We start from the raw sequence: 15,288 nt of genomic DNA on the forward strand, positions 1-15,288 counted from the left end.
TTTAAGTGTCAGCGCACATGTAAACTAAAACTATTTGGAGGTACAAACTACACAATTATTTGTTGAATTTTATCCACATAAAATTTAAGTTGTCATTATGTTTTTGTTCAATGATAATATTTAGAGGTTTTAATATGTTTATGATTTTTTTTTCTTATGAATAATAATTCAAACTTGAATTTATAGAATATTCGGATATTATTTCAATTCGGATCTAATGTTGCATGCAGTGATTTGGTGGAAATGAGCTGAATTTTGACCTTTACAAAATTTAGTGACATTTAACCTAAAATATATATTTTTTTTCCTCAGATCTGAATTTTTTTATATATATTTTAGGTTATTTTAGGTTAAATGTCACTAAATTTTGTAAAGGTCAAAATTCAGCTCATTCCCACCAAATCACTGTGGTTGCATTGGCAAACCACGGTGATTTATGTCAATGCTTTATACATGTACGTAGTTTGTTAAAGTTTTGAATGTCTGCACCCACTGTGCATTATGGTTCAACCCTGATAATTGTATGCTTACATATTTTTTTTTACGATTTTTGATATTAGTGTTTTAGCCAGAAATTGAAAAGGGCAGGGTGGGCCCAAAAAAGGGCAGGGTTATTCCTCGAAAAGGGCAGGAAGTATTTGCGGTGTGTAATTGTAAAACTTTCCACTATATACCTTTTATATGCATTATTTTTGTCATTCTACACCAAATCTTTAAGCTTTGTACTTGTACTGAATGATTATTGTTCATTTTGTTTATGATATTTTATAATTTAACTTTTGGTCAAATGTTACCCCTCTGGTAACTTACACGGCTAGTGTAGTTGATAAGTTGTATAAGTAACGTCATAAAGCGGAGTAATTTTCAAATCACTAACGACGTCAAATAGTCAAACAATCTCCACAAATTCATATTTTTAGGATAGGTATGCAAGAAAAAATATCAATGTTTTTTCCGGTCTGGATAGAAAAATCCGACCCTCGGGCACGCTGCGTCGGCAAGTCTCGTTACTGGCTTACGGGCGTGCCATCAGGTCGGATATTTCTATCCGTACCAGAAACACGTGAAAGATACTTATAATAAAGATTTTAAAAAATAAAATACTAATCTATTGCTAACGCCACGTGAAAAAAAGACCCGAGCCGTTCCACACAATTGTTGATTTGACTCATATAAATGGTTTTAGTATTTCATTTGATATTATTGTGTACAAAAATTTATATATTAATAAATACGTTTTGAAAGAAACACTATTTTACAAGTGTGATCATAACGATTATTCGCCGTATACACGTATTAACGAATTAAATTTCAATATAAATAATACATTCAAATGCGTTCTTATACTGGCGTATACATACTTATATACATAACATAACATAAAATTTATTCAGCATTAAATGACATATCATACGTTGGTATTATAAAAGATAATGCTTAAAGGAAATAATTGAATTAAGCAAGACGATTTTACGGCTGTCCGGGTTTTAGTAATATGAGGATGTATTTGTAATTATTCTTAAATAATAATTAGATTAAGATAAACAAATATCTTAAAACTTAAACCAGACATATTTTAACGTCGTCACTAGTAAAAATATAATGTTCAATAAAACACTTACCCCTGGAACACACAAAATAATCCATATCCATTGTCCACTAAAATAGCTTTATTTAAAATGCACGAACTATTAAGTTTAACGGAAACAACACAAATCAGAACGTGCAACGAAAAAAAACAACACACAATTGAATAAAACATTAAACACAGAAGATAATTTACCTGTCGATTTTAAGCACATATTTTGCCATGCTATTATTATTCTTTTTCATTTTAGCACGTTCCTTTTCAAGGTCAACGAATTTACGTTTTAAGGACGGCATTTTTACATGTGGAATTAAAGATGACGAACGGAAAAGTGAACTAAAATATGACATTCAAGGTCAATTCAGGCAATTGTTTCAAATAAACATTACAAGAAAAGGTGTTTATGACTGTGTTTGTGACAACATTGGATCAAAGATCGAATATGTGGGCGATTTTGTCAGTTATTTATTTTTGACATTTATCTTACAAGACAGTGGCAGAAGCCATAAACTTGTAAATATGACAGGCAGTTAGCACCCCGAGCGGCGTGAATTTCCGTTAATCCGGTCCTCGGCATAGCGGGTCGCATGCTTATCGTGCGCTGTTCAATGATGCGTGTTATGACATTGCGTCACTGGCAAATCAAACCTAATTAGGGTGTGACTTCCAAGTTCAATCGTTTGGGAAACGATTTTAACGGCGGGAGGGCGGGGCAAAATACGATGGGGCAGGTGAAAAAGGGCAACAGGGCGGGTCTAAAAAGGACAGGGCGGGCCGCCCTCCCATTCCGCTTAAGCTAAAACACTAGATATGGCAAATCCTTCACGTACAAATTGTTTTGTACAAAAAGTGGTTAGTTATTCCGATCGGGACCTACGGGTTAAAGCATATTGCGTCTATAAAATATCATAAAAACAAGAAATATTACCAGATAATGTTATTTTATATTAGTTCCGTACTCTAAAAATAAATATCCAACGAATAATTATGAGTTTGATGGATTTTTCTTCATTTCATTCTGTCAAAACATAACGATATATACATGTAGGGCACCTGCAAGGCTGCAGTTCACAGTTGTACAACAATTGGAACACTCCGGCCATGGCCTAGTTGTTACGACTGTTTTTATTCGGTCTATCTCGAAGCTTGTCAGAGGTGGCCGAGTTATTACAATTGGGGTGGAGTTGTTCCGCTTGGCATAATTGTTGTCTGTGTCAGTCAAGTTTCGTTTTATTGAAAAGGTAAATCATGTGTTTTAGTGCATTTCATGCTTGTTTTGTGCACAGCAAAAAAGCTTTGCACTTGCATGGTTAAATATGAATATAAACCTTTATTATCCATTCCAAACATAAAATACTTAACTAAATACAATTTCAATATTTTTTTCAAACCCCCGGGTTTTTGCACAAACCCATTAAGACATTAGGGATTGGAAGAATTCTATTATTTTAACTAGCACTCTAACCAACTGAGCTAACCATGTAACTGGTTCTGACCCACATTTTACATTGTGTTCAGACAAGTGCTCTAATATCCGAAGTGACATTACCTGTAGAATATCTGAAGTATCTTCTTGGGTTCTGAAGTAATAACTACGCACGTACTGAAGTGCTGATGAGTTAGCTGACAATATAAAAATAGATGGGAGTTGCTGACCGATTGCTGGCCATATAGAGAAAGAAGGGGGGGGGAATAAAAATTATATTTTTTGAAATTAAAGATTTTTATGCCCCCTTTTGAAAAAAGTGGGGTATATTGTTTTGCACATGTCGGTCGGTCGGTCGGTCGGTCGGTCTGTCTGTCGGTCGGTCGGAATACCAAATGGTTTCCGATCAATAACTTGAGAACGCTTTGACCGAGGGACCTCATACTTGGTATGTGTATTGGTCATCACCAGCAGATGAACCCTATTGATTTTGAGGTCAGTGGGTCAAAGGTCAAGGTCAGTGTGACCTTTACATGAAAAACGGTTTCCGATCAATAACTTGAGAACGCTTTGACCGAGGGACCTCATACTTGGTATGTGTATTGGTCATCACCAGCAGATGAACCCTATTGATTTTGAGGTCAGTGGGTCAAAGGTCAAGGTCAGTGTGACCTTTACATGAAAAACGGTTTCCGATCAATAACTTGAGAACGCTTTGACCCAGGAACCTCATACTTGGTAGGTGTATTGGTCATGACCAGCAGATGAACCCTATTGATTTTGAGGTCAGTGGGTCAAAGGTCAAGGTCAGTGTGACCTTTACATGAAAAACGGTTTCCGATCAATAACTTGAGAACGCTTTGACCCAGGAACCTCATACTTGGTAGGTGTATTGGTCATGACCAGCAGATGAACCCTATTGATTTTGAGGTCAGTGGGTCAAAGGTCAAGGTCAGTGTGACTGTAAGCTGAAAAAAGGTTTTCTGATTGTCCATATTTTATTTTCTTATATAGTAGACAGTAGAAATTTATATGTCACTAAATGCATGAGTTGAAGTATCAGTTTTCAGTGAACATCTAGTTTAATTATGCCCCCCTTCGAAGCAGAGGGGTTATATAATTGCTTTGCACATGTCGGTCGGTCTGTTGGAAGACCAAAGCTTGTCCGAGTGATAACTCAACAATTCCCGGACCTATGGTCATCAAACTTGACATGAAGATTAGGTATGACCAGTAGATGACCTGCCTCATATGCATCCAATGACAAATCAGCTGTCATTTCAGTCCATGCATATTTCATTCAATTGTCCAAATATTTCTGGCAACTTGGCGCTCAGGGGGCATAATGTTTGACAAACATCTCTTGTTAAAGACTCATTTTGTTTAATTTTTTTTTATACTGTAACGTATTATATCATGTATAGGACGCTAGCATAGATAGGACGCAGGCAAAAAAATAGTTAGTAAAACGGATAAAAACCCTTAATATATAAGATAGGACGCAGCTGAAAAATGTAAAAATTGGAGCCGAAAAATTGAGGTTGGTAAAGTATAACATATATTGAAGTAAAAAAAAAAAAAAAATTGTATATAAGGCATATTTCGATAACTGTCTTGTGTATTTCGATAATTATCGTCGTATTTCGGTAGCGTACACTATAATGATATAAGTCTTGACATTTTGAAAACATTCACGGATATAATAAGACTTATACAAATGCCGTAATAGTCCCGACACGCCTTCTGACTGACAGTCAACCGTTGCAATAGTCCCGACATGCCTTTTGAATAACACCCAACCGTTGCAACCGTTGCAATCGCAGCAAAAGTGTGTATTGTCAAAACTGATGATTGTTTTGATAAGGCTTGTCACTGCGCGGATTAAAGCATGTCAGCATAATTAATGCGTGTCGGTAATTTGCCTTGCCAGCGGAAGGCACGTCGGGTAAAGTGCGAACAAACCACCTTTCGGTATTACCATCGCAATAGTTCGTTCTATTGATGTTTTTCTAATGATAGATAGCGTGTGTTTTTCACACCTTTGCATATTTGAAAGATTTGATAGTGACAATAATGCTACTTTGCGTTATACACATTCCTTTATTAAAACAGTAACATACAACAAAATGTTTTGTAAAATATCAAAACATTAAAATCATGAACAACGATTAATTGATATTTACCTCCTTTTCCGTTGCCGCTATAACTCAATCCAGTTAAAGTGCTGACGCACATCGAGTTTTTGTGAGTAGCGTCCCTTTTGTAAAAAAGTAAACATACATACTCGTGTATGTTTTCAGTTTATTTCTCAATAAATCATTTTAAAGTAAACATTCAATATATTTCTGCGTGTGTTAACTTGCGTGATTTTACCTATGTCAGTTGTTTTCTTCGGTGACGCAGTACAGATACTTACTATTACCACGTTCTTCCCCGGTCTGATATTTTCGACCTGAAATGGACTTGGAAAAAATGAAATTCTAATTGCATAGAAAGGACGCAGGCAATTTTGAAGACGAGAATTGGGGGTAAAATAGTGCGTCCTATGCATGATATGATACGGTACTCCTTATAGTGTATGGACAGACGGATGTTTTAGTATTTTTATTGAAAATGGCATTTTAAACTTACTTGTCTTTTTAAATTTCTTAATGAGCCGATAATTATTACTTAGTCTTAATATTAAATAGGAGTTCTTATTTCTCAGCTGACTATACAGAGTATGCATTGCTGACCAATGTAACGTATAGGGAAGATATTAGGTAAGTTGTACTGTATCTATGTGGTCAGTCAACTTCACGGGTCACTGCATAGTCCTGACCAATGCAAAGTATAGGGAAACTGGATAGTGAAAAGTTACTGACCAGTTTCTTAGCTGACCAATGTAACGTATAGGGAAACTCGATGTTGGAGAATTTGTTATGTTTCAATATGGTCAGTCAACTTCACGGTTCACTGCATAGTGCTGACCAATGAAACGTATAGGAAACTGAAAACTCGATAGCGAAAAGTTACTGACCAATTTCTTAGCTGACCAATGTAACATATAGGGGAACTCGATATTGGAGAAGTCGATTCCCAACACTACCTGTTCCTCTGATGTTGAATTATGTCCATGATGGCATCAGTGAGAAAATTTATCAAATACTTAACGTCCAAAAATATGTTTAAAAGGGGATCAAGAGTACAGATTTTTTTTTCCTATTGTATTTGATAAATTATGATCAAATTGAGATTTTATCATAAAATCAAAATTTTTAATGAACCGTAGGGAATGGAGGAATGATTCTTTTTAAGCCACTATTTTTTCATTTTAAATTGTTAACAAATATGTGGAGCGATATATTTTATGACTAGAAGCTTAAGCAATGTTATACTATACATTTGTAATGTGATGGTTGTATTTAAGCGGAAACAAGGTGTGTCATGTGATAAAATGCCAATATGAATTGATCATGCCAAATATTGATCAGTTTGGTAATTTACCCCGGTACTGATGACTTATTCAGATTAATTGTGTTTTTTAGGCCTGATCTTGAAATGACACGATTCGCAAAGTTCGGGGAGAAAACTAGGAAGGCAGAAGAGGCAAGCACCTGGAAGGAGCTAAAGTCTGGGGCAGGCGCACAGAGTGACTTGACTCCACCTAAAGCCATACACAGTCCTGCCAAACAACAGCATGACAAACTGTCCTCACCACTCAAGGGTGTGAAAAAAGACAAACAGTTTAAAGCTGGGAAAGGCAAACATGGAAATAATGATAAAAAAAAATCATTTCTGAACAAGCCCAAATTTAATTCCAAAAAACCTCTTGATTACAGTTCTTTGGAGTGTTATAATTGTAAACAGAAAGGTCACAAAGCCTCGGACTGTCCACAGCCTCCTGATGGGAAAAAACTTGAATTTCAGTGTTACAACTGTAAGGAGAAAGGTCACAAGTCTTTTGAATGTCCAAAACCTAGTAAACGAGATGGTAAAAAGTTTGCCATGAAAAAGAGAGGCAATGAACCTGAAAAGAATAAGAGTTTTAAGTTCAACAAAACTGACAAAGACTGGAAGGAGAAGAGGTCAGAACAGAGACGAGTCAAGAGGCAATCAGAAGCAGAAACAAAAAAGGTACATGAACAACCCTAGTAAACTTACCAGGATTTAAAAAAAAATAACGGCATATATTGCCTTGACACAGTTGTGCATTCAATTTCACTGCTATTTAATGAATCACTGTAAAAATGTAATGTGTATATGAAATCCAACATGTGATTATAGTATATAACCGTAAATAAAGTGCTTATTTTATAATGTGAATGATGTGTTTGAAAATACAACACTAAGTCACTTAGCGTTAGTAACCTGTCATTGTGCTTCTATCATTTTCAGCACTGTTTTCACTGCCGTGAAGCAGGCCATCAGATGTCAGAATGCCCCGACATGCAGAAAGATGTTGAACATGGTACTGGCATCTGCTTCAAATGCGGTTCCACAGAACATGCCATTAACAAATGCCCAGTTAAACTATCCCCAGGTTTGTCCACAACTGTTGTACATGGAATAGCCACATTTACACTTAACATTTAAAAACTTACTGTAGTTGTTACATATGCATTTGTAGTTTCTGTCAGTTTACATGCATCAACACAACAAGGTAGAATGGCAAAACATACACGAAGGATTACAGTACTATCCCCAATAAAAAACATACACTTTGAATACTCTTCAATTCAATTCAAATGCCTTTCATTTGTATTTAATAGTATTTTCTGACAATTTGAATACCAAACTAGAGACTGGTTTTCCTCACATATTATTGGATGTTAAATTTTCTTTACATTTTTTATGTGAATCAGTCTGTGGTAGGATATTGAATAAAAATGATCAACTTGAAGGCTATATGCATCTTTGCCCATTAGGGATCATAATCCTGAAGAAGCAATAGAATATATTTCTTTCATGTCCTTTTTAGCTCGACTATTCAAAGAATAGGTGGGCTATACTACTCGCCCCAGCGTCGGCGTCTGGTTAAAGTTTTAGGGCAAGTTGGTATTTTCACTTATAAGTCCAATACCCTACATTCAATTGATTTAATACTTCACACAGTTGTTCAGGGCCATCACATGATGAGGTTAGATAACTCCATATTATTCTTTACACAGATTATGGCCCCTGATTTACTTAGGTTAAAGTTTTAGGGCAGTTAAGTTTTAGGGCAGGTAGGGATTTTCACTTAAAACTTCAATACCATTCATTCAATTGACTTAATACTTCACACAGATGTTCAGAGCCATCACATAATGAGGTAAGATAACTCCATATTATCTGTTATACAAATTATGGCCCCTGATTGACTATGGAACTTAGGTTAAAGTTTTAGGGCAGGTTGGGATATTGTTTAATAACTTCTATACCATTCATTCAGTTGACTTAATACTTCACACAATTGTTCAGGACCATCACCCAATGAGGTTACATAACTCCATATCCTTAATACAAGTTATGTCCCCTGATTGACTTAGGTTAAAGTTTTAGGCAAGTAAAAGGCAAGTTCGGATTTTAATAAAAAAAACTTCTATACTGTTCATTAAATGCACTTAATAGAACTCAAAATTATTTATGACCATCTTACAACAAGAAACATAACTCCGTTTTAAGCCTAAATACAAATTATGGCCCTTGATTATTTTTTTTTATTATTATTTTTTTTATTTCCTTTGAAAGGCATATTAGTATATTCTTAACCACATTTTCATAATGGGAAATCAAGTTATTTGAATGACTTGCATCATTGTTTGGGCGGGCTGGTGGGAGGGCAGCATCAAAGTCACCTTATGTATCGAATAATTTTAATTAGGTTTGACATAAAGAGACCAAACTTGGTATTATTACATCGTTATTGTATTCTAAGTCAAAGCGGCGTAGTCGAGCACGCTGTCTTACGACGGCTCTTGTTTAAAAAGGGACAAAGGTTTTGCAAATGATCTGTTTGTTGGTAGACCATGTGTTGTCTGCACAATAACTCAAGAATGGGTTGACCCAGGAACATGAAACTTAAGTGGTAGGTTAGCCTTGACTAGTAGATGAAACATGTTGTTTTTTAGGTCAGTAAGTCAGTATGCCAAGGTCACAGTCAACAGTATTATGAACACTTGGTCCAGTAGATAAATTGAAAACAGTTTGATCCAGGACTTTGAAATTTCAGTGGTATATTGCCTTTGAAGAGTTAGGTGAACCCTCTTTTTTATTGGGAATCAGGAGTCCAAAGGTCAAGGTCTTTTAAAAACTTTGGCTGCAGTCATATTGTTTTGTCTTCATTTTCCTGAAAACTATGTGACCATTAACAATCAATGTATTTCTTCTTAAAATACCTAACATTATTAAATGTTCCAATTTTTTCTGATAAATGGCACTCTAATGCATAGTGCTTGCCAAACATCTCTTGTTTAATCATATCTATTAATATGTGAATTCTGTAACAAGAAAAGTGCAATTGTGAGACATTATATTTCAACTGCATTGTGATATATTTTCATATTAAAATCGGACAATTTTCAGAAATATTGCACATTTCAGGAGAGTTTCCATATGCGAAGTGTTTCATCTGTGGGGAGATCGGCCACCTATCTCGCCAGTGCCCGGATAACCCACGTGGGCTCTATCCGAATGGAGGCTGTTGTAACGAGTGTGGATCAGTGGAACACCTAAGACGAGATTGCCCTGAGTTCCAGAAGAAACAAGGTCTGTGTTTGACTCTCACTTATATATAACATGCAGTAACATATAAATGCTTCTCTATTCTCTAGTGATGCTGAATTATTTCATATTCAGCAATTATTCTTCCGAATCCTGGAGTCATATTTATTAACCAACTTAAATAGAGTAGGTTTTTAAATTGAGTGATTTGTTTGGACTGTAAAAATAGCTGACCAATAGACTGGATGGAATTATTGAGGAATATCTGAGGATAAGGATAAGACTTTTAATTGAACAACGCCTCTGGTCTCCGTAACACTTAAAACAGCTGTAATAATTAGTTTCTATTAAACATGGTATATGATGTGGTTGCCTGTTTGAAATTACAGGAAACATGCATGTCCGCATTACAACAATTCACTATTCATGTAAATAATCTTATCTCAATTTAACACAATAGAAAATGAGATGAACTAAATATAAAATGTAACCATTTCACAAAGCTGGCCCCAATATCATGAAAATACTTAAGTCAAATCTCAAACTCAGTTTCAACACATTTTACCACATAGCATCAAAATTTATTAAAAATCATATATGTTTTTTTACAGTTTAAGTGCATTCTATCATGGAATATGCTGATAAAAGCCTTTGGTCAAATTCCAAGGGAAATATATTCTACAGCTCAAAATGTATTTGAGTAAATACATAAGTTTGTTTACATAAGTTTGTTTGTTTTTTTGCTCTAGAATTAGTTTTCTTTGAAATATTGACAAAATCCTTTTATCAACACATTCTATAAGAAAAAATGTTTTCAAAAAGAATAAAACATGCAAGATTTTAAAGAATATTATGCTTTTATATGGTGAACTGAGTTGAGACTGAGTTTGAGACTTGACTTAAGTATTTATTATTGGGGCCTGGTGTACACGTGGCTTCAGTTCATGAGATTATAATTAATTTAAAAAATATAATTGTTTATAATTGTGTTAATGCACACTACCAACTCTGAAATAGTGTTAATGGATGAGAAATCAACTAATAGTATGTATTAATGACCTCATGTACTGTTTACTTTGTTTTGTGTCATAATGATTGATATGAAAAGATCCAAATATAAATATTTAAATTAATTAAACAGTAAGTTTTTTCAATAAGATTTAGAGGAACATGTCAATTTGGTCGAGATGTCTGTTTGTTTATATAATATCGGCTGATAAATGTGTGTTGAATATATTTATCAAATGCTTACAATATTCCACTTAAAATTTTACCATTCTTATCATGTCAAAAGCAAATCTAAATTTTTGTTTTGTAATATAAAAACTACATTGCAGGTATTGAAAGTATCACCCTTGGTCGACTTGAAGACAGCACCAGTCTTGAGGACCAGCCTTCACAAGAGCCGAGCAAAGACACCACCATCAAACAGAAGACTAAGAAACCAAAACTTGTCAAATTCTAGGGATTGAATAATCAGATAATACAAAAGTTTACTGACAGTTTATTTTAGCTCACATATTATTCAACAATAAACAGTAAAAGTAATCTTTACTTTTCTGTTCAAGTCCTTTTTTTCTTTGCCAAAACTTACGGGTAAGTTTTAATGGTATAACTTGTTGCAGCCTTCCTATTTATTATGAAGCAAAAATAAGTGGCTTTCTGTTCTTACTGCTTAAGTCGAAGATCATTTGTGCATCTACTAGACTTATTTAAAGTGAATTGATACACAGACTTGCTCCCACATGCAAAAGGTCCTAGGTAAATCATTGTTTAAGATAAGATTTCATGAACTTTGCATATTTGAGTACAAATACTGGTTTCATCTTAGGAAACAGACTCATGTATGTTTACCCTTCTTTGCATTCAAACTAATATTAGGTGAAAACTAAATGTCAATCATGTTACCCATCCTCTTGAGCAAAGTTAGTCCGTAATGGCATTATAATTTGTGACGCGTCCTTTGCCATTTCCATGTGTAGTTTAGAGGCAGCGTGCGTGAGCTGCAAGGCTGCATCGGGGTGAGAAGTCCCTGGCAACATGGTGCACTCTCGCTCCAACATGGCAGCCATTGCCTCGAGCAGCTCGACGAAGCCGAACGCCAGGGCAGCCTTTCGCACTCTGTTCAGTTCCTTATAGAATTGCTGCTGTTTATCGGGCAGCTTCCTGGCATGTCGTATCACCTTCTGAAGATCGGCCTGCAAGGAAATACATTCTAGATTCAAGAAGAATACTAAACTTTAATTCATGATAATGTAGTCTTTAAGATTTTTTTGCCGCTTGACCTCACTACCTGTATTTGACAATGATTGTTTCTTATAAATTGACAAAGGGCATAATAAGATTCTGCTTCTATTTCCCTTTTTAATTTTAATGTGAAGACATACACAAGAGAAAAATCTACAAATAAAATCTGACATATGTCTCAGTAAACTATTAGAGATTTCATTAATTGTTGGACCCATTGTAATGTTCCTTGAGTCCAGCAGTAATCTATCTTAAGCTGGGTTTTTCCATTGAAAAATTCAATGTTATGGATTGGCGTAAACAAGTAGGACGGGCCTTCCAGTGTTGTGCGTAACAGTTTTTATCCGATCTTCATGAATCTCTGAAAAATTGTCGGCATGTTATTTAAGACCAGCCTGTATGAGGGTCATCTTCGGTAAAAAAACCTAGGTTGAACCAGTGTGAATATCGGTCAACAGCATTTATTTAAAAATCGCACTTGTCAAAATTAAAATTCCCGCCTCAATACAGTTTCTGCAATAACCCTGAAGTATTCTATTGCTTATAATACAATACATGTATGTAACAGTATCTATCAAAACATGGTAAAAGTGGCCAAGATGATGACAAATTTATCTACTAGTATGTTCTTGTGCTTGGCACTTTGTTCTATGCCTGAAAGCTTGTGAATTTTATGTCTTCCCAAACCATAGGGAGACATATTGTTTTTGCCCAGTCTGTACGACACACTTTGTTTCCGCTCAATTACTTTAGAACGCTTCAATCCAGGAACATCTCGCTTATTATGCAGATTGGTCATGACTTATAGATGACACCCTCTGATTTTGAGATCTTTAGGTCAAAGGTCAAGGTCGCCGTGACCTTAAGGTGAGAAAGGTCCAGGAACTTCATACTTGGTATTGCTCATGGCTGGTAGATTACCCCTATTGATTTTGAGATCACTGATCTTATGCAGTAGATGTTCACTATTGATTTGTCCAAAAGTAAAAGTTTCATGTCCATCATTGATTTTTTCTAAGCTCGGACCACACAATTGGTTACACAAGTTCTTCTTTAAACAAGAGCTGTCGTAAGACAGCGCGCTCGACTATGCCGCTTTGACTTATAAGTGAATACAATAACGATGTTATATGTGCCTGTCAAAACCAATAAAATCAACTTAAAAAGTGAACAAGAAGCACGAGTGACAAAACCAGGTTTTTAATGATTAGCAGCAGAGATTCAGTTTTAACTGCTTTCTTTTATTTTTAGTAACAGTGACCTTGATTCCATCCCACAATCCCATGGAAGTCCTCCATAAACTCTTCCTACATATCAAGTTTGGTCACAGTATGTCAACCATAACTGAAACAGATATCTATTTTTAGTAACAGTGACTTTGACCCTAGGGGGCCGAAAGGCAATCCTTGAAAGCTCTGCATAAACTTGTCCTATATACCAAATTTGGTCACACTATGTCAACCCTTACTTGAGTTATTCAGTACTAAGCATATTTCTATTTTTAGCAACAGTGACCTTGACCTAGACCATAACTCTGGGGGCCCAAAACACAATCTCAGAAAAGGTCTCTATAAACTCTTCCTATATACCAAGTTTGGTCACAATATGTAGACCCTTACTTAAGATATTTAATACCAACCCAGGGCTCTCGTGAGGGGGCGACTTGGGCGAAGTGGTCGCCTAAAATTCCCAGACTTCGCCCATTTGTATCATCAAAGCGACATTGACTTCGCCGAAAATTTTAGCACATTGTAAATTTTGTCAATCAGCGAGTATTTGGCCACTGTCTCATTAGTCAAAACATCGCAATTAGCCAATCATAAAATTTGGTAATCTCCTAATCCGAAAATTGGGCCGTGTCATCCAATTACCAAAACATCGCCGGTAGGCGGAGCTATTAAAAGTTAACCAATCAGAATGAACATTGAAAAGACCCTGATCAAATGATATACGTTCGTTAAAATGAGATAGAAAAGGCAACATAATTATGAACAATCGTGTCAAGCATTAATGAAGTTAAAAAGTAATTGATATATGTATTGAACAAACAATGCAAGACATTTTAAACATTGTTGCTTTTGAAGCAGACGGTCATAGCCATCTCGGGCCATCGGCAAGGTGGCGCTAAGAAAATCAATAACATGACGTATCACCAAATATTTGATTGGTTTTAGCACGGACCTATAAACTTATACGGCTTTTAGGTCCGTGGTTTTAGTGAAATGTTTACGATAAAAAATTGATTTATAAACACATTTTTTGAATGCTTTATGTAGGGTTTTAATACTTACAATAGTTTTCTCCTGTTTACGATGTCAAAAAAATTGGCGACATCGCCATTTTGTCAGAACAATTTTCCGAGTTAATTTCTCAACCTCCCAATTGTGTATTGGTAAAGTTTTCATCAATTAGGACTGTGATTTAAATGTCATTTGGTTCTTAAATGTCAGCATATCTAAAATAATTTAGCCAGAGACAAGTAAATAACAGCATAGCTGAATGTGACATTCGTACCCTATCCCGAACATACCAAAATAAGATTCGTCCCCCTACTATATTGACAGTTAATTTATTAGTCATTTTGATTGTTTCAAATCCTTAGCTGTATTGGTTTTTGTTTCATTTAGATGCTATTTGGTGATAAACTATGTGACATTGATAAATACACTTTCGCTGAGCCAAAAATGATACATTATTTTATGAACATTTTATATTGTTATAGCAATCAATTTGAATGTGAATAAAACCAGGTGTGTGGTATGGCATAGGTTTTGTATCAGGTGTTACGAAAAGTATCACTTCTCCCTAAAGTCACCCCACTTCTCCCTAAATTGACTGAAGGGAGAAGTCACTTCTCCCAAAAAATTCAGCCTAGTGAGAGCCCTGCAACCCTTTTCTATTAATAGTAACCTTGACCTTTATCCTAGGGGCCTCAAACGCATTCCCATAAAAGGTCTCCATAAACTCTTCGTATATACCAAGTTTGGTCTATTTATGTCAAACCTAGCTAAAATTATTTGATACATAAGGTGACTTTGACGCTGCCCTCCCACCAGCCCGCCCGAACAATGACGCAAGTCATTCAAATCACTTGTTTTCCCTTTATGAAAATGTGGTTAAGAATATAAAAATGTGCCTTTCAAAAGATATTAAAAGAAAAATTAAAAAAAAAATCATTCAAGGGCCATAATTTTTTTTAAGTTTTTTTATTAAAATCACAACTTGCCCTAAAACTTTAACTTGCCCTTAACTTTAACCTAAGTCAATCAGGGGCCATAACTTGTATTAAGGATAATATGGAGTTATGTAACCTCATTGTGTGATAGTCCTGAACAATTGTGTG

At 35.3% G+C, this 15,288-nt stretch overlaps 2 protein-coding genes across 4 annotated transcripts in view; one reads left to right on the plus strand and one right to left on the minus strand.

Moving 5' to 3' along the window:
* LOC128227673 (uncharacterized) lies at nucleotides 1–11,252 on the plus strand. 2 transcript variants are annotated; one of them, XM_052938418.1, is made up of 5 exons: nucleotides 1–40; nucleotides 6,542–7,130; nucleotides 7,392–7,536; nucleotides 9,579–9,743; nucleotides 11,036–11,252. In XM_052938418.1, exons 2-5 carry the CDS (start codon nucleotides 6,555–6,557, stop codon nucleotides 11,161–11,163), a joined length of 1,014 nt encoding a protein of 337 aa, XP_052794378.1. In that variant the 5' UTR covers nucleotides 1–40; nucleotides 6,542–6,554; the 3' UTR covers nucleotides 11,164–11,252. The 2 variants fall into 2 exon arrangements, with proteins under 2 accessions (XP_052794378.1, XP_052794377.1); XM_052938417.1 differs by lacking the exon at nucleotides 1–40 and adding an exon at nucleotides 333–455.
* Nucleotides 11,186–15,288, minus strand: part of LOC128227672 (integrator complex subunit 14-like) — a 15,022-nt gene continuing 10,919 nt past the window's right edge. For both annotated transcript variants that reach the window (XM_052938415.1, XM_052938414.1), the window contains exon 11: nucleotides 11,186–11,896. In XM_052938415.1, the coding sequence (XP_052794375.1) occupies nucleotides 11,603–11,896 (294 nt within the window). In that variant the 3' untranslated portion in view covers nucleotides 11,186–11,602. The remainder of the gene's footprint in view (nucleotides 11,897–15,288) is intronic.

This window comes from Mya arenaria, chromosome 3 (assembly GCF_026914265.1).
Source record: "Mya arenaria isolate MELC-2E11 chromosome 3, ASM2691426v1".
In the NCBI taxonomy this organism is placed as follows: Eukaryota; Metazoa; Mollusca; class Bivalvia; order Myida; family Myidae; genus Mya; species Mya arenaria.

Excerpts from the sequence above, each read along its gene's own strand:
- LOC128227673 (XM_052938417.1), top strand. The coding sequence starts at position 355 with ATGTCACTAAATTTTGTAAAGGTCAAAATTCAGCTCATTCCCACCAAA. Across the intron at positions 7,131-7,391 it reads CAGAAGCAGAAACAAAAAAG|CACTGTTTTCACTGCCGTGA; the intron begins GTACATGAACAA and ends TATCATTTTCAG. Across the intron at positions 9,744-11,035 it reads TGAGTTCCAGAAGAAACAAG|GTATTGAAAGTATCACCCTT; the intron begins GTCTGTGTTTGA and ends ACTACATTGCAG.